Consider the following 20,277-nt stretch of genomic DNA (forward strand, 5'->3'; position numbering starts at 1 on the left):
ATATAGTATTTATAGGACTATTTCTCTCTCTACCATTTGTATTTCAAATGGCCCCTACCTGGGCTCGAACCAGGAACACATTGACAACAGCCACACTCAAAGCATCGTTACCCATCGTTCCACAAAAGCCAAGGCCCTTGCAGCGCAAGGGGAATAACTACTCCAAATCTAAAAGCGAGTGATGTTTGAAATGGTATTAGCGCACACCCAGCTAACTAGCTAGCCATTTCACATTGGTTACACCAGCCATTAGGCTGATAGGCTTAAACAGCGCTGTGCTTGTGAAGAGCTGCTGGCAAAATGCACAAAAGTGCTGTTTGAATGAATGATTACGAGTCTGCTGCTGCTCAGTCAGACTGCTCTATCAAATCAGACTTAATTATAACATAATAACACACAGAAATACGAGCCTTTGGTCATTAATATGGTCGAATCCAGAAACGATCATTTCGAAAACAAAACGTTTACTATTTCAGTGAAATACAGAACCGTTAGGTATTTTATCTAACGGGTGGCATCCCTAAGTCTAAATGTTCTTATTCCATTGCACAACCTTCAATGTTATGTCATAATTACGTAAAATCCTGGCAAATTAGTTCGCAATGAGCCAGGCATCCCAAACGGTTGCATATACCCTGACTCTGCGTGCAATGAACGCAAGAGAAATTACACAATTTCACCTGGTTAATATTGCCTGCTAAACTGGATTAGTAGTTATAACTAATGAGTATGATTGATTGTTTTTTACAAGATAAGTTTAATGCCAGCTAGCAATTTACCTTGGCTTCTACTGCATTCGCGTAACAGGCAGGCTCCTTTTGGAGTGCAATGGTTAGAGCGTTGGACTAGTTAACTGTACGGTTGCAAGATTGGATCCACTGTGCTGACAAGGTGAAAATCTGTCAAGGCCGTTAACCCACCGTTCCTAGGTCGTCATAGAAAATAAGAATGTGTTCTTAACTGACTTGCCTAGTTAAATAAAGGTATAAAAATCGGCGCCCAAAAATACAGATTTCCGATTTATGAAAACTTGAAATCGGCCCTAATTAATCGCCCATTCCGATTAATCGGTCTACCTCTAATTTGTAGATACAAGTATACTGATTAATGCTCCAGCGGTTTATTGCAACGTTTCAACCTGAAGGTCTTCGTCAGGCTTGAGCCTTAATGGTGTCTTCTGCTCTCTCTTTCTGTAGTTGGTATTTGCTGAAGATGAGTAGTGCGGGGGACAACACCCCCGACCCTGCTGCCAGGGGAGAGTCTCTGAAGCGGAAAGAATGTGGCCCGGATCTCCTGGGGCCCAGGTAAGATCAGCTGTCAAACACACACAACCATAGTATGCGTCGCAAATGGCATCCTATTCCCCCTATATAGTGCACTACTTTTAATTAGGGATCTTACAGATCCCTCTCCAATATGTGCGCGCACACCTACGCCTCAACACAAACGTAGTTATGGATCCATTTCCGTTGTAAAGCTCTAGAAGGTCATTCAGCAGTCAGGTTATACACCGGTCATACGGAGAGCATGTCGCCATTCAAAATGGCACCCTATTCCCTATTTAGTGCACTAGTTTTGATCAGAACGTGATCAAAATAATTGCACTTTGTAGAGAATAGTGTGCCATCGTGCAATGACAGAATACAGAATTACATGTTTTTTTCTTTCTTGCCATCTATTAATCTTAAGTACATGTATAGGCTATCTAAATTGCTTGCTTAAGTTTTGATAAAAAGACACCACACATATTGCTGTGAAAGTATTTTTCCTAATCAGTATTGTTCACTTGTCCTGGGTTGTTGGTTGTCTTACCTCGGTCTCTGTCTCCACAGCCCCAAGAGGAGCATGGAAAAACCAAACCGGGAGCATGAAAACAAATACATTGAAGAACTGGCGGAGTTGATCTTTGCAAACATCAATGACATTGACAACTTCAACTTCAATGTCAAGCCGGACAAATGTGCAATCTTGAAAGAAACTGTGAAGCAGATTCGTCAAATAAAAGAGCAGGGTAAGGCTTTATTTGACTTTATTGACCCTTTTCTAATATTGAGTTAATTCCCCTCCATTGTAAGCACACACATTCCTCTGTCACAACAATCACTTGCTTTCTTCAAAATACCACACTTAATGTACATTTCATGTGTGTGTGAGTGAGCAGGACTGCGCGTGTATTTCAGCCAGCTGCGTTTGTGTGTGTGTCTGCTTGAAGGGCAGACAACAGCCGAGCAGATGCGCGCGCACGCACACACAGTGGAAGATCAGATGAGACCCTCTTCTTGATGATAATGAAAAGCAGGCTGTTATTCACTGACTGGATTATATAATGATGAGCAATGTGATGTAAGACTCAGAGGAAACTAGGAGAGAGACGGCCTACTGTATTAATTATGCAGTTGAAGTCGGAAGTTTACATACACTTAGGTTGGAGTCAATAACTCGTTTTGCAACAACTCCACAAATTTCTTGTTAACAAACTATAGTTTCGAGAAGTCTTTTAGGACATCTACTTTGTGCAGGACACAAGTAATTTTTCCAACAATTATTTACAGACAGATTATTGCACTTGTAGTTCACTACTTGTAATTCACAATTCCAGTGGGTCAGAAGTTTAAGTTGAATGTGCCTGGAAAATTCCAGAAAATTGTCATGGCTTTAGAAGCTTCTGTTAGGCTAATTGATACATTTGAGTCAATTGGAGGTGTATATGTGGATTTATTTCAAGGCCTAGCTTCAAACTCAGTGCCTCTTTGCTTGACAGAAAATAAATCAGCCAAGACCACAGAATATTTTTTTCCAAATGTCTGAAGGTACCACGTTCATAGTACGCAAGTATAAACACCATGGGATCACGCAGCCGTCATACCACTCAGGAAGGAGACGCGTTCTGTCTCCTAGAGATGAACGTACTTTGGTGCAAATCAATCCCAGAACAACAGCAAAGGACCTGGTGACGATGCTGGAGAAAATGGGTACAAAAGTATCTATATCCACAGTAAAACGAGTCCTATATTGACATAACCTGAACGTCCGCTCAGCAAGGAAGAAGCAACTGCTCCAAAACTGTCATAAAAAAAGCCAGACTATGGTTTGCAACTGCATATGGGGACAAATATAATACTTTTTGGAGAAATGTCCTATGTTCTGATGAAACAAAAATGGAACTGTTTGGCAATAATGACCATCGTCATGTTTGGAGAAAAAGGGGGAGGCTTCTAGCCTAGTGGTTAGAGCGTTGGACTAGTAACCGAAAGGTTGCATGATCAAATCCCCGAGCTGACAAGGTAAAACAAATCTGTCGTTCTGAACAAGGCACTGTTCCGTGGCCGTCATTGTCTGGTGCACTTCACAAAAGAGGAGGAAAATTCTGTGTATATATTGAAGCAACATTTCAGTTTTGCCCACACATTTTCTATGGGATTGAGCTCCGGGCTTTGTGATGGCCACTCCAATACCTTGACTTTGTTGTTCTTAAGCCATTTTGCCACAACTTTGGAAGACCCATTTCCTGACTGATGTCATGAGATGTTTCTTCAATACATCCACATAATTTTCTTCCTCATGATGGAGGAAGTGCACCAGTCTCTCCTGCAGCAAACCTTGCTTCAAGGTTTGGATGGTGTTTTTTTTGTTGTTTTTTTTACCTCCTAACCTATCCTTAACCTCCTATAATATAATAATAATAATAATAATATATGCCATTTAGCAGACGCTTTTGTGTGCATACATTCTACGTATGGGTGGTCCCGGGAATCGAACCCACTACCCTGGCGTTACAAGCGCCATGCTCTACAGAAGGACCACTATAACTAACTAAGCAAGTCAGGTTAAGAACAAATCATTATTTACGAAGACGGCCTAGGAACAGTGCCTTGTTCAGGGGCAGAACGACAGACCTTGTCAGCTCGGGGATTTGATCTTGCAACCTTTCGGTTACTGGCCCAACGCTCTAACCACTAGGCTACCTGCCACCCCAGCAGAGTTGGTTAGGCTGGCTCTACATGTTATCTAGAGCGATAGTGACTAACTGTGCTGCTGGCAACACTGGCAATGACTTTTTGTTTTGCCAACGTTTACTGACACCGGTCATATTCAGCAGGTTTTGCGCATTCCTATATTACTCAGTTATTTTGCGTTCTGGCACACTCAGGCCTTGAAATAAACCCAGTGCTCTGAAATTGGAGTAGATATCCAGAGTGAATTTACGAATGCAAGAGATGCTAACTGAAGAACAGTCGATCAAGTTTAGAATGGCTATCTAGAAAAGCGATTCACATTTCTTCCTTGCTAACCAAGTGACACCTGTATCTCTAGCTGTGGCCACGGAAAATAATATGAGGGGGGTGCGTCGGTCACTCACCCACTCTTTTGATGACATGACATCCTCCCAGGAGCTAGCTAATGTTAGGCTCCGGGTTTTTAGCTTGCTAGATAAATGGATATACTAGCTTATTAGCCATGGTATAACTGACTTGTGATTATTGCCCTTGCTAGTTTGTCAATAAAATCAATCTCTGCCTTACTTACATTCATCCATTTTTGTCATTGAAACCAACCGTGCTTACTGACTGGGTGGAGGCAGCAAACGATGTACAAGGCCAGCTGTGATTTACAACCTGATAGTAATATTTTTTGGGCTACCAAGAAATGTGTTGTAAAATTGTATTAACCGTGCATCCGTCTATTCTGCCATCATGGAATCTTGAGTCAAGTAGAACCTTTTTTTTGTACATTTGACCCCTTTTCCTCCCCAATTTCGTGGTATCCAATTGTTTAGTAGCTACTATCTTGTCTCATCGCTACAACTCCCGTACGGGCTTGAGAGAGACGAAGGTTGAAAGTCATGCGTCCTCCGATACACAACCCAACCAAGCCGCACTGCTTCTTAACACAGCGCCATCCAACCCGGAAGCCAACCACACCAATGTGTCGGAGGAAACACCGTGCACCTGGCAACCTTGGTTAGCATGCACCCGGCCCGCCACAGGAGTCGCTAGTACGCGATGAGACAAGGATTTCCCTACCGGCCAAACCCTCCCTAACCTGGCCAACGCTAGGCCAATTGTGTGCCGCCCCATGGGCCTCCCGCGACAGCCTGTGCCCGAACCCAGAGTCTCTAGTGGCACATCTAGCACTGCGCCACCCGGGAGGCGGACTGCACCAGATTTGCCAGTTCATGCTGTGAGATGTTACCCCCTCTTCCACCTGCAAGTTCTCTGACATTTCTGTGGCGAATGGCCCTAGCCTTCACCCTCCAATCCAACAGGTCCCAGACGTGCTCAATGGGATTGAGATCTGGGCTCTTCGCTGGCCATGGCAGAACATTGACATTCTTGTCTTGCAGGAAATAAAGCACAGATTGGACTCGTGTGGCTGGTGGCATTGTCATGCTGGAGGGTCATGTCAGGATGAGCCTGCAGGAAGGGTACCACATCAGGGAGGAGGACGTCTTCCCTGTAATGCACAGCGCTGAGAGTGCCTGCAACGACAACAAGCTCAGTCCGATGTGACACACCGCCTCAGACCATGACGGACCCTCCACCTCCAAATCGATCCTGCTCCAGAGTACAGGCCTCGTAACGCTCATTCCTTTGATGATAAACGCAAATCTGACTATCACCCCTGGTGAGACAAAACCGTGACTCGTCATTGAAGAGGACTTTTTGCCAGACCTGTCTGGTCCAGCGACGGTGGGTTTGTGCCCATAGGTGACATTGTTGCCGGTGATGTCTGGTGAGGACCTGCCTTAGAAAAAGCCTATACAAGCCCTCAGTCCAGCCTCTCTCAGCCTATTGCGGAGATTCTGAGCACTAATGGAGAGAGTGTGCGTTCCTGGTGTAACTCGGGTAGTTGTTGTTGCCTTCCTGTACCTGTCCTGCATGTGTGATGTTCGGGTGTACCAATCCTGTGCAGGTGTTACACGTGGTCTGCTACTGCGAGGACGATCAGCTGTCCATCCCGTCTCCCTGTAGTGCTCTTTTGGGCGTCTCACAGTACGGACATTGCAATTTATTGCCCTGGCCACATCTGCAGTCCTCAGGCATGCTGCAAGGAGGCATACGGCACATTCACGCAGATGAGCAGGGACCCTGGGCATTTTTCTTTTGGTGTTTTTCAGAGTCAGTAGAAAGGCCTCTTTTAGTGTCCTACGTTTTCATAACTGTGACCTTAATTGCCTACCGTCTGTAAGCTGTTAGTGTCTTAACGACCGTTCCACAGGTGCATGTTCATTAATTGTTTATGGTTCAATGAACACGCATGGGAAACTGTGTTTAAAGCCTTTACAATGAAGATCTATGAAGTTTTGGGGATTTTTACAAATTATCTTTGAAAGACAGGGTCCTGAAAAAGGGACGTTTTATTTATTTTTTGCTGAGGTTACTAGCTACCATAATGTCAATGCGGTAGTAGCCCGCTCTACAGCTTATAGTTCCTTCAGCTGTGTAAAGATGTTGGTCAGGTCTAGCTTTTAACTAGTTAGCAACAGGATGAGCTAGCTAACATTAGCATTATGCTACAGATTGAATGCAACTGGCTAGTAGCAACACTTTGTTAGCTACATAGTTCACATAACAAACGCCATCCATGGCGATAACATATATTTAGGACTTTACTTTTCGTACCATTACATGTTTCCTCAAGTTTGACAGAGTTTTTGTAGGCAGCCACCTCCAACATGTTTGGTAAGCAGAGCTTAAGATTCCATAAATACACCTTGTTCTCTGTTTGAAGCTGAAGTGTTCTTTGAGATTCGGCCAGGGATTTCCTTCCTCATGGTCTTCAGAAGACCCGGCCACTGGCTTGGTCTCAGTGTGTTGTCTCCTGAACCTGCTCAATCTCGTTAGGCTCCATTTATTTTTGAAGTTGATTAGGAAACCTTTTTTTTTCATGGCACATGGCTAATTTTGTTTTTACTGCTAGAAAATCCTGCTATGGATCTTCATTTGGTTTGCATACACAGCTGTGATTGGGCCGTTTTGGCGCAATGCGTGAAATGGAATTGTATTGGTCCATCTGGTCATGTTACTTGTCACTGACAAACAAGTGAACAGTTCTAGCTGCTACAAAAAGTGCAAACTTTATGCTTGCCATGATGTGTATCCTTTTTTAAAAAATAGATTGTACTCTGTAATGGATGGTTTTGAAAGTACACAGAAAAGCTATTCAATTACAGGAACGTGAGTAGTTGTAATTTGTTACTTCTACCCCTGAGTTTAGAATACCAATTTGTAGTTCAAAAAGATCTTAGCTGAGAATTAATCAAAGATTGTAATATTTTTGCTACAGTTAATGTAGTGGTAGTTGGTGGACAGGAATGTCAGCTATGTACCCTATTGAGGCAGACAGGACAGACAGAGGACAGCTTGACTCTAGTGGCACCAACCAATGACACCACAGTACGAGGGAGAGAAAGGGAGAAATATGGGAGGGGGGAAGAGGAGCTCCGGAGGGGAGGATGACTGGATGGGACGGACGGGCCTATTGAGGCATTAATACAATATCCAAACATTCAATGATGCACACTGGTATTTAAGTCAACACACACATTCCCAAGTACATCAACAGTATGGTGGTTTACTGTTTGCACTTGGCTAGGTATAGACTGTGGGAGACTTTTTTTCATTTTTATTTTTTTTTAAAACTTTTTTTTATGGGAAATTATGTTGCTAATGATTATCAGTTGTCCCAGACTAAATAATATTAACACAACAACTTGTTGTAAATCATTCTCAGGGTTGGTCAAATGAGTGCTTCCTAGAAATTAATCAGCACCCACACAAACCACTTATTTAAAAAAATAATAATAATGTTCTGTTGACAGGATTCTGTTAGTTTGAATGACAAATTATTCTCATTGTCTTTTTGATCCTCCCATCTCAGGATTTTTGTTTAGACTGTGGTATATTTAACTAGTCATGCTTTCTTTCAACACAACTCTCCCTTTGCAATGGCTGTGCTGGGGCTGACGTGATTACATGTTAACTAGTGAAACATGTCTAACAACCTCCCTCTCCCCTCTCACTCTCTCCCTCCCCTCTCTCCAACCCTGCAGAGAAAACAACTACTACCAATGCAGAGGAGGTACAGAAAGCACACGTCTCGTCAACAGGCCAAAGTGTTATTGACAAAGACGCTCTTGGACCAATGATGCTCGAGGTGGGTGTGAGCAATGCACACTATTCACAACACTGACTCACTTTGGATCATGTGATCCTTTACCTTGAACACACACAAGTCACATGATTAGCAGTACTTGTGAAATCGACACATTTAAAATATGTAGGGTTGTATAACTCCCCCTGCATAGGGTTGTAACTAACGGCCCTGCAAGTTTGGTAATGCACAATAGAACAAAAAGTAAATCCTCACACTGGTATAATGCTCCCAAAATGTGTAATGAGACAACATTTCGACTCAAAACTGGGTCTTTGTCAGGACAAGTTGTTCACCAATGCACTAGCCTGGTCCTCATTTGACGACAGACAGAGGGGTCCCTCTATCTATAAGCAGGAAAAGTGGTAATCAGCGAGTGGCTGCCAGTGTTATTCTCCAGTTCTGTCTAATCTGTTGTCAGTGGGTATTTATTCTCCCTCTGGCTCATACGCTTCTGCATTCAGACAGTGTTTGCGTCCCAAATGGCACCCTATTCCCCACATAGTGAATAGGGTGCCATTTGAAATGGCCTACGTCATGGCATTGACACAGTAGACTCTAAATATAACTGCTGCGGCCGGTTGTTCGCGCTGTTTGAAGTGGTGCAGGTTGGGAGCAGGGACAATTCACAGCCGGGCTGCTGACGTGGTGGAGGAGAGGATTACTCATCAGTCCTGGCGGTAACCAACCATGGGCCATAAAGCAAACTCTGAGAAACCTCTCTGTAGCTGCCAAGAGGACAGGCGATTTACCCGAAATCATAGCTTTTAAAACCCGTTTCTGTCTATGTGGAGTTCCAACTGTGTTTTCTATTGCACACAGAATAGCTGTTGTAGCACCATGGCTAAAGCACGTTGATAGAGGAAGAGTATTCCTATTTTAATCATGTTAGTGTTTCAAGCATAGTTTTACCCTAGTTTGGCCCATTTGTCATTGCATTTTAGTTACATTGTGTACAACCCAAACCCACTAATATGACAGTGAATTGTTGCCAGGCCAGAATAAGCGATTACAGGCTTAGGCTCAGGGAATGCATTTAATGGCCTAGCTGTCTTGCATACACTCTCCCGTCCTAAGAGAGAGAGACACACACACACACACTGTCTCTGGCTGAGACTTATTTTTCTCTAAGCTATTTAGTTCACTGAGGATGATGAGCCTGTTGATACACAATGCTCTCAGTTGAGTCGGTTCGCTATGCAGTAATGCATGGTTATACTATATGGTTATATTCCGACTTGACTGTCCGACTTGCGTGCCGTCATGTTTTAATGGAGAAGCCCACGATGCATCCCAAATGACATCCTATTCCATATATATCATGCACTACTTTGGACCAGAAGCCTATGGGCCTTGGTAAAAAGTAGTGCACTATAAAAGAAATAAGGTGCCATTTGGAACTAAGACTCACTTTTCACATGCTGTTAGCTAGCCCATTTTACGTGCGATCATTACCTGCTAATGTTTTGATCTCGAAGCATGTCTTTAGTATGGTAGCTTTGTGCTGCTCAGCCGTAATTGACTATAATGTTGTGTGGAACTTAACTTCTTATGCCCTTTTCTCTTCGTAATGGATACATACAGGTGTTTAAAAAAAAAAAAAAAAAAAAATATATATATATATATATATTCTGTAGATGATGGCTATCTATTTTGTATCCTCACTGTAATGGCTCTAAGAACACTTTGGCTAATGGCTCAGTGATATCACATAAATCTCCTCTTAACCCATTGGAACCCAGACCCTGGATCAACACCATGCTTGCATCCCAAATGGTACCCTATTCCCTATGCACTACTGTCCAGGCCTCACAGGACTCTGGTCCATAGATGTGCACTATATAGGGGATAGAACATCATTTGGGACACAATAGATAACAACCCTGAATATACCAAAGGTAGCTGATGTTTCTCCCATTATCGATAATCTGTCTACAGTTTCTGTCAATTCACTAATAACCTTCTTCCTCTACTCCCTTGCTGACCTAATGGATGTTTTTGGGTATATCAAAATACACATTTCTGTCTTGTATGTATCAGTTAAGTCTTTTTCTTCTAATAAACCTCATCTTCTCCCAATGCCTTCCTCCACAGGCGCTGGATGGGTTCTTCTTTGTGGTGAACATGGAGGGGAACATTGTGTTTGTGTCGGAGAACGTGACCCAGTACCTGCAGTATAACCAGGAGGAGCTGATGAACACCAGTGTCTACAGCGTCCTGCACGTAGGAGACCATGCAGAGTTCATCAAGAACCTTCTGCCCAAGTCCCTCGGTGAGTTATACTACACCTTTCTCTCACTCCTTTATCAATCCATCACTGCTGCCCAAGTCCCTGGGTGAGTTATACTACACCTTTCTCTCACTCCTTTATCAATCCATCACTGCTGCCCAAGTCCCTGGGTGAGTTATACTACACCTTTCTCTCACTCCTTTATCAATCCATCACTGCTGCCCAAGTCCCTGGGTGAGTTATACTACACCTTTCTCTCACTCCTTTATCAATCCATCACTGCTGCCCAAGTCCCTGGGTGAGTTATACTACACCTTTCTCTCACTCCTTTATCAATCCATCACTGCTGCCCAAGTCCCTGGGTGAGTTATACTACACCTTTCTCTCACTCCTTTATCAATCCATCACTGCTGCCCAAGTCCCTGGGTGAGTTATACTACACCTTTCTCTCACTCCTTTATCAATCCATCACTGCTGCCCAAGTCCCTGGGTGAGTTATACTACACCTTTCTCTCACTCCTTTATCAATCCATCACTGCTGCCCAAGTCCCTGGGTGAGTTATACTACACCTTTCTCTCACTCCTTTATCAATCCATCACTGCTGCCCAAGTCCCTGGGTGAGTTGAGATGTTCACACTCACTGTGACCCATTTTATCAAATATATACACTTTTGCGATTGTCTAAATCATCTATAAGTAATTTAATTGAGTTGAACATGAAGTGTGAAAATGCTAATATAGGTACCATTGCCTTGCATTGGATTTGTGTCACAAATGCTAAAAAGATAGCATTTGAAACAGTGGCCAGGTAAACAAATCCAAAGCATGGGTTGCTGTCATACCTTCTTTAAGAAGGTTTTAGATCGCCAGTGAATGAGTCAGTCATGAATGAGTCAGGAAATTAGGATTTGATATTCGGTGCCAATGGGGACAGTAAGTTGATCGTTTTGACCTTTTGCCCACTGTGTGTGCCCCCTAGTGAACTACAGAGCACCGCGGTCCAGTGAGAATCCCAACAGGAATAGCCACACGTTTAACTGCCGCATGCTGGTCAACCCCCACGGGCCCTGGGACGGAGGTGAGCAGGAGCCCCAGGACCAGGAGGTGCAGCAGAAGTATGAGACCATGCAGTGTTTCGCCGTGTCCGAGCCAAAGTCCATCAAAGAGGAGGGAGAAGGTACATAAATATTTGTTTACCATCAAATCAAACTTGAGTTGAAAACTAAAGAAAATTAAATGATTGTCATAAGAGGTGAATAAAAGAAAAAGGATGTTTACTGTCATCATGAAATACCTTTATGATCAGTTATCCACTCCCCTGTCTTCCCATGAGGGGTTAATGCTGAACTCTTGGAATGATGTCTTCTATCTGAGTAAATGTCACTAAATCTTCCAACATGGAACATTAATATGTTTGTGTCAGATGTTACATGTGCTCTTCAAGAGCACTACACTCTACATTCCTAAAATGATTAGTTTTAGAGTTTTTCCAATTTTGGATGCTATTAGTATGTTTATCACAAGAATACACTTTGTGGTCAGCCATATTGGAGTGTGGAAGCTTTGGTTTGGACAGAAATCGTAGACTTGGGTCGCGTTCATTAGTGCAAAACATTTTACAATGGAAAAATAAGCTTTCCTTATTGGACATGTGCAGGTAGTCCCTCCTCTTTTCGGGCTGTTTGTTTCCGTTCGTTCCTAGTGAATACAGCTCTGTGGGGTTGGGTGTCTTTCCTCTCCGTTCATCTCCGTCTCTCCAGTGTCCTGTCCTCCTTTAGATTCCTGTCATCCGTCAGACGCATCCTCAGAGAGGACCATGGGACGTCTAATTAGTGTCTGTCACTTCCTCCTTTCCCTTGGAGCTCCCAGGGAAATATGTCTTGTCTAATTTTAGTACCGCTGTCCATCCGCCACTGCTTCCAAGATATTCTGCAAAAAAAATATATTTTGACATTGAAACCGCATCATAGTTTCAAATTCAATGGAGATGTGTTGATATTGAGTAAGGACAGTAGCCAGGAGAGTTGAGGCAGGGTGTGAACTGAACATCAAGTTGTATCACCTACCGCCTCCAACCAAGAGGATAAGTTGGAGGTCATGTTCATGAACTTGGGCTACTTCTAGGTAAAGCTTTTAATATGTTTGTTTTTGGTTCTCTTTGTAAAGATTTCCAGTCTTGCCTGATCTGTGTAGCACGAAGGGTTCCTGTCAAAGAGAGGCCCATGCTCCCAACATACGAGAGCTTTACCACCAGGCAGGATCTCCAAGGTAGGGGACAACTGTACTGTATTCACCTGTTCTAAGTAATTCTCATCACCTCTGTGGGTTGGGTATCAGAGTTTCATCATTCACATTCAATGTTTGCTTGAAATCTACATTAGGATCACAATTCTGACACCAGTTGAATAGCCTATGCGCAATGAAGCCATTGTCTCATGTCAGAAGGCCGTTTGTCTGATAACTTGCAAGTACTGATGGGATAGCTAAAAAGAAGTCGGTCTACAATTTTTATTTTTTATTTCACCTTTATTTAACCAGGTAGGCAAGTTGAGAACAAGTTCTCATTTACAATTGCGACCTGGCAATATGCTGTCCTAACTTTTGAAAATGTTACCAAGGTGATATCGTCCACAGAACCCCCTTTCATCCTCAAGAGTCAGAGTGAATCTTACCAAAAACTATAAACTGTTAACTAATATACGTTTTTTTTTCATGATCACTTCTTCACTATCTAAATCCAAGTCTAGTTGAGGTGTTTTGTGGTGGTAGAATCAGTATTTATGAAATTCAAAATGTGCACAAAATTTGGCTAGCTAATGTGTCTGCTTGCTGGCTGAACCGGTTTCAAATCAATGGTAACGATGCCAATTCACATACTCAATGTTGAATACGCCCACTAAGCATAGTGAAATTCTAGCTAATGCACAGAGTCTTCATGATACCTGTTGTGATTAGTGCACCGAGTTCTACAGCAAAGCTGACTGCTTTCTGCTATGTTATCGCATTGGCCAAATGACACAAAGTAGCGAGGCACAGTTCCAGCTATCAGATGCTGATTTTTGAGACCAGTCCCATAACTTTGGTGTCTTACAACTTAATCAACAAGCTGGCAAATTAGCTACTGTATGGCCATTCAAACAAGCTTGCACTAGGCTGCTAGTTGCAGCATGGTTCGTCGTAATCGCTAGTGCGTCATAGCTTCCGAGAGCGGAGTGATTTTCAGAATTAGGAACTAGTGTTAGGCAGATGAGCATAATCTTGATTTTTAGAGCTGAGTTCCACGTCCTACAAGAAAGATGGGTTGAGGGACGAGCGTCACGTAGAAGTGACGCGATCTGACGTAAGACAATGCAATGAAGCATTGCGCTTCTTTCTGCTTTGCTTGCTGTTCGGGTTTTTGGCAGGGTAATTGTAAAGCACTTTGTGACAACATGCTAATGTATTAATAAAATAAAGTTTCATTGATTGAAGATGGGGAAACTAACTTAGCATTGCAATCTTAGGTAAGATCACGTCGCTGGACACCAGTCTGCTGAGAGCCTCCATGAAGCCAGGCTGGGAGGACCTGGTCAGGAGATGTATCCAAATGTTCCACCTGCAGAACGACGGGGAGATGTCATTTGCCAAAAAGCATCAGCAAGAAGGTACATCTCACGGGATCTCTAGGCCTTTGATCCTCAGTTGATGAATGCCCAAATTTGAAAGCATGTCATTAAATCTCTCTCCCCCATATCTCTCACTCTCTCCATCCCTCTCTCTCCAGTCCTGAGACAGGGCCATGCGTTCAGCCCTCTGTATCGCTTCTCCCTGTCTGACGGTACCATTGTGTCGGCTCACACCAAGAGCAAGCTGGTGCGCTCCCCTGCCACCAACGACCCTCAGCTCTACATGTCCCTCCACATCCTCCAGAGGTACGTCTCCTCTGAACACCACCTCTCTCTAGTTCAGGGTTATTCAACCAGGTGTCACGGAGGTACTTCATGAAAATATAAAAAATGTGAATGTTTTTATTTCATTGTCTTTAGTTCTAATTGCTTGCAACAACATAACTAACAAAATATTGTTTATTATCTACAGTAGAAAATAAGAATATATTATTTCTAATGATGTCAGCTTCATTTCACAACTCCTAATATACAGTTGAAGTCGGAAGTTTACTTTCACTTAGGTTGGAGTCATTAACTCGTTTTTCAACCACTCCACAAATTTGTTGTTAAAAAACTATAGTTTTAGCAAGTCGGTTAGGACCTCTACTTTGTGCATGACACAAGTCATTTTTCCAACAATTGTTTACAGACAGATGATTTAATTTTATAATTCACTGTATCACAATTCCAGTGGGTCAGAAGTTTACATACACTAAATTGACTGCCTTTAAATAGTTTGGAAAATTCCAGAAAATGATGTCATGGCTTTAGAAGCTTCTGATTGGCTAATTGACATAATTGGAGTCAATTGGAGGTGTACCTGTGGATGTATTTCAAGGCCTACCTTCAAACTCAGTGCCTCTTTGCTTGACATCAGGGGAAAATCAAAAGAAATCAGCTAAAATTGTAGACCTCCAAGTCTGGTTCATCCTTGGGAGCAATTTCCAAATGCCTGAAGGTACCATGTTCATCTGTACAAACAGTAGTACGCAAGTATAAACACCATGGGACCATGCAGCTGTCATACCAGTCAGGAAGGAGACGCGTTCTGTCTCCTAGAGATGAACAAACTTTGGTGCAAAAAGTGTAAATCAATCCCAGAAGAACAGCAAAGGACATCGTGAAGATGCTGGAGGAGACGGGTACAAAAGTATCTATATCCACAGTAAAATGAGTCCTATATCGACAGAACCTGAAAGGCCGCTCAGCAAGGAAGAAGCCACTGCTCCAAAACCGCCATTAAAAAAGCAAGGCTAAGGTTTGCAACTGCACATGGGGACAAAGATTGTACTGCACATGGGGACAAAGAAATGTCCTCTGGTCTGATGAAACCAAAATAGAACTGTTTGGCCATAATGACCATCGTTATGTTTGGAGGAAAAAGGGGGTACCTTGCAAGCCGAAGAACACCATCCCAACTGTGAAGCACGGGGGTGGCAGCATCATGTTGTGGGGGTGCTTTCCTGCAGGAGGGACTGGTGCACTTCACAAAATAGGTGGCATCATGGGGTAAGAAGATTATGTGGATATATTGAAGCAACATCTCAAGACATCAGTCAGGAAGTTAAAGCTTGATGTCAAATGGGTCTTCCAAATGTACAATGACCCCAAGCATACTTCCTAAGTTGCGGCAAAATGGCTTAAGGACAACAAAGTCAAGGTATTGGAGTGGCCATCACAAAACCCTGACCTCAATCCCATAGAAAATTTGTGAGCAGAATTGAAAAAGCGTGTGCAAGCAAGGAGGCCTACAAACCTGACTCAGTTACACCAGCTCTGTCAGGAGGAATGGGCCAAAATTCACCCAATTTATTGTGGGAAGCTTGTGAAAGGATACCCAAAACGTTTCACCCAACAATTTAAAGTCAATGCTACCAAATACTAATTGAGTGTATGTGAACTTCTGACCCACTGGGAATGTGATGAAAGAAATAAAAGCGGAATTAAATAATTCTCTCTACAATTATTCTGACATTTCACATTCTTAAAGTAAAGTTGTGATCCTAACTGACCTAAGACAGGGAATTATTACTAGGATTAAATGTCAGGTATTGTGAAAAACTGAGTTTATAAATATATTAGTCTAAGGTGTATGTAAACGCCTGACTTCAACTGTAGTTCAAATAACACTAACCGGAGTAAATTTCACTCACTGGAGTATATGACATGCACTACTGTAAAAAAAAAAAGAAAGACTCCTCAAGTCCAACTGGCAGCTTAATTAAATAGTACCCGCAAAACACCTGTCTCAATGTCAACAGTGAAGAGGTGACTCCGGGATGCTGTCCTTCTAGGCAGAGTTCCTCTGTCCAGTGTCTATGTTCTTTTGCCCATCTTTTCTTTTTATTGGCATGTCTGTATGGATTTTTCTTTGCAACGCTGCCTAAAAGGACAGCATCCCAGAGTCGCATCTTCACTTGACGTTGAGACTGGTGTTTTGCGGGTACTATTTAATTAAGCTGCCAGTTGAGGACTTGTGAGACGTCTGTTTCTCAAACACGACACACAAATGTACTTGTCCTCTTGCTCAGTTGGACACCGGGGCCTCCGACTCCATTCTATTCTGGTTAGAACCAGTTTGCGCTGTTCTGTGTACACAGTGTTGCACGGGATCTTCAGTTTCTTGGCAATTTCTTTCATGGAATAGCCTTAATTTCTCAGAACAAGAATAGACTGATGAGTTTCAGAAGAAAGTTCTTTATTTCTAGCCATTTTGAGCTTGTAATCGAACCCACAATTGCTGATGCTCCAGATACTCAACTAGTCTAAAGGCCAGTTTTATTGCTTCTAATTCAGAACAACCGTTTTCAGCTGTGCTAACAGGAGGGTTTTCTAATGATCAATTAGCCTTTTAAAATGATAAACTTGGATTAGCTAACACAACGTGCCATTGGAAAACAGGAGGGATGTTTGCTGATAATGGGCCTCTGTACACACATGTAGATATTCCATTCAAAATCAGCTGTTTCCAGCTACAATAATCATTAACAATGTATACACTTTATTTCTGTTCCCTTTGATGTTATTTTAATGGACAAAAATGTGCTTTTCTTTCAAAAACAAGGACATTTGTAAGTGATCCCAAACGTTTGAATGGTAGTGTATGTAAGCTTTCTTGAATTGGACAAATGACTAACATTTGTTTAAACAGCTGCTCTTATCGAAAATGTTTGGAGTTACTTTTCCAGCTAATAGGCAATATTACTGTTTACAATTATAGTGTCATTATTTTTCACCCCCTACATTATCTTCCAAATCTATTCCTTTTTAAAATGTTGATTACTTCGCAATTATCATTTACCTGATAAGTCATGACATAAAAAATGCTAACGTATGTTTGGGGTCACTGGTATGCCTGGGAGGGGGTCCCTGGGCAAGAAGGTTGACAACCCCTGCTCTAGTTCAACCCCCAATGTTTGGGCCTCAGCAGCCATTGACATGGACCCTGGGCCATTCTACTGATTCTATTTCTATGGGTGCATCCACACAACGGTGGCTCAGTTCATCCCTTGCCACAGCTAATAAATGGCACCCTATTCCCTGTATAGTGCACTGCTTTTGACGAGAGCTCTGTGAGGTGCACTCTGAAGTAGTGGCACTATCAAGGAAATAGGGTGCCATTTCGGAAGCAACCCCAGTGTTTCACCCATTTATCTGGCGGCCTTGGGGCAGAGCTCGACAGGAACAGGAAACAATAACAGGACTGTTGTTGAGAATGAGTGGATCAACTGCAAACTTGGCGCTTTCTTGTCTCATTCTGAAACTCATAATGTTGCTTCAGTGCCGTGCACAATGATGCCTTTGTTTTTAACTGTGCCTGAAGCTGCTAAAGCCCGCTCGGTGCGTACTGCGTTATAGCTGTGGACTGGAGACTCCACTGGCATTTGAGTTTGCCCCATCTCATAGGAGGGAACTTTAGTTATTCGCCTACATGATCTTTTATCAGTGTCCGTCATGGAAGTAGTACTGTGTGAAAGGAGAACGTTGACAGTGAATGCCATTTTATGCTTTTCTATAGTTTAGCCAGAATGACTGAAAACGGCTTCCTAAAGTATGTTTGCATTCCAAATGGCACCTTATTTCCTTTATAGTGCACTACTTCTGACTAGGTCCCATAGGGCTGTGATCACTTCACTATATAGGTAATAGGGTGCCATTTGGGATTGAGCCTATGCTTATGTCCATCTCCATCCCTAAAGCTGTGTGTCTATTTGTTTTGCCCTCTTCCAGGGAGCAGACGATGTGTGGGATGAACCCAGACATGTCTGCCCAGGGACAGGGGATGGGGAAGCAGCCAATGAAAGCTGTGTCTTCACTGACTCCTCCCAGTGTGGGTGGGCTGTCCCCAGGGTTGGGGGGACATGACACAATGGTTGGCAGCAATACCAACATGGCCACCATGGGTGGACGTTACAGATGCCAGGGGGCTATGAACCGTTCTCCCACTCCTCGGGGTAGCAGCAACTATGCACTCAAGATGGGGATGAACAGCCCGTCGCAGGGCAGCCCCAGTGTGACCTCTCAGGGGGGTCAAAGTGGCGGTGGTACCATGGTGTCCCCACGCCACCGCCAGAGCCCCAGTGTGGCGGGTTGCCCCCACGTTCTTCCCACAGGACCCTTCTCCCCAACGGGCAGCCTGCACTCTCCACTAGGGGTGTGTAACAGCACAGGGGTGGGGAACAACCACAGTGTCTACATTGGTAACAGCTCCCTCAACGCCCTTCAGGCCCTCAGCGAATGCCACGGGGTCTCCCAGCAGGGGCAGTCCATAGGGTCACCTGACAGGAAGCCAGGCAGCATGCTGCAGATGCAGAGTCCCCCTGGTAGTGGTGGAGCTAGCAGCACTAGTAACCCCAACCTCAACTCCAGCCAGCTGGCCAACAGCAGTAGCTGCACGTCTGAGAGAGAGATGGAGATGTTTGGAGCGTACGGGGAGCAGTCCCAGCCAGACGGGGAGGAGAGGGAGAACGTGGAGCAGAGGAAGTCGAAAGATGACACCCTCAAGCCTTTTGGAGGATCAGGAGGAGAGCTAACCGAGGCCCAGAACAGGCTCCTCAACAGTAAGGGCCACACCAAGCTCCTGCAGCTACTCACCAACAAGTCAGAGCACATGGAGCCCTGCTCGCCCCACGGGGCCCCTGGGGGAGGGGAGCCCAACTGTAAGGATCCCGGGATGGGACCAGGTGGCCAGAACAACCACTCCACCTCGCTGAAGGAGAAACACAAGATCCTCCATAGACTCCTCCAGAACAGCACGTCCCCGGTGGAGCTGGCCAAACTGACAGCTGAGGCCACGGGGAAGGAGCTGGGTCAGGGCCAGCAGGACCAGGGAGGACCAGACAGTATGGCTGCCACCATGGCTGAGATGGCCACCAAGCAGGAGTCTATCAGCCCCAAGAAAAAGGACAATGCGCTGCTGCGCTACCTGCTGGACAAGGATGACAACACCATGCAGGAGAAAGGCATCAAGATGGAGCCCGGGACAGAGATGAAGCTGGCCAATGTGAAGACTGAGAAGCACGACCCGGGATACAACATGGCAGACCAGGTCAGTAGAGCAACAATGTGTATGGTCATGATACACTGGCTGCGTCCCAAATGATACCCTATTCCCCCTATGGGTCCTGGTCAAAGGTGGTGCGCTATAGGGAATAGGGACACAACCACTGATCGAGAGTCTGAGGTAGAGGTTGTAGAAAATCTGTGTTCAAGGGATAAGAGATGGGTGGATGGATGGGGAGGTAAAAACTACAACCTTTAGTTGTAAGTTAGGCTACACGTTTCCTCTTGGGAAGCTACAGAGATTCATCTCAGATGAGAATATTGAGCATAAGATAACATATTGTTTTATGCCATATATATATATATATATTTTTAAATCTCCCGAAATACACTACATTCACAGATCTCTTTTAGCATAGCCACAATATGTGAGTTTTCCCAAAGGGTGCACTTGTACACACCATTTTTAACAATGGTGAAGACTCCACTTCAGCCAATGTTTACTCCAATCCAATATTTTTAGATCATGACTGGAAGTGTGTAAGTGCACACTTTGGGAGATTGTTAGAGAATCGGGACACTGCCCGAGAGGAGGCAGGAAGTGGAACAGGAACTAACCAACAGCAGGTCACCCTGGCATGCAGACGTGCAGTGCACAGGCAGGAGGGCAGAGTAGAGCTGGGAGCCGTGCGGATCGGAGGGCAGAGCAGCCTTACATCATACATGACCTCATTAGTTCAGCT

General features: G+C 43.9%; 1 protein-coding gene across 6 annotated transcripts in view; it reads left to right on the forward strand.

Annotated features, from left to right (window-relative positions):
- LOC118394608 (nuclear receptor coactivator 2-like) overlaps window positions 1-20,277 on the forward strand; it is a 54,128-nt gene that overhangs the window by 15,819 nt on the left and 18,032 nt on the right. For all 6 annotated transcript variants that reach the window (XM_035787979.2, XM_035787978.2, XM_035787982.2 and 3 more), the window contains 9 exons: window positions 1,197-1,304; window positions 1,833-2,011; window positions 8,054-8,157; window positions 10,249-10,426; window positions 11,365-11,562; window positions 12,552-12,653; window positions 13,889-14,029; window positions 14,149-14,296; window positions 18,263-19,580. In XM_035787979.2, coding sequence (XP_035643872.1) covers window positions 1,213-1,304; window positions 1,833-2,011; window positions 8,054-8,157; window positions 10,249-10,426; window positions 11,365-11,562; window positions 12,552-12,653; window positions 13,889-14,029; window positions 14,149-14,296; window positions 18,263-19,580 — 2,460 coding nt within the window. In that variant the 5' untranslated portion in view covers window positions 1,197-1,212. The remainder of the gene's footprint in view (window positions 1-1,196; window positions 1,305-1,832; window positions 2,012-8,053; window positions 8,158-10,248; window positions 10,427-11,364; window positions 11,563-12,551; window positions 12,654-13,888; window positions 14,030-14,148; window positions 14,297-18,262; window positions 19,581-20,277) is intronic.

The sequence above is a fragment of the Oncorhynchus keta genome, chromosome 15 (genome assembly GCF_023373465.1).
Source record: "Oncorhynchus keta strain PuntledgeMale-10-30-2019 chromosome 15, Oket_V2, whole genome shotgun sequence".
Lineage (NCBI taxonomy): Eukaryota > Metazoa > Chordata > Actinopteri > Salmoniformes > Salmonidae > Oncorhynchus > Oncorhynchus keta.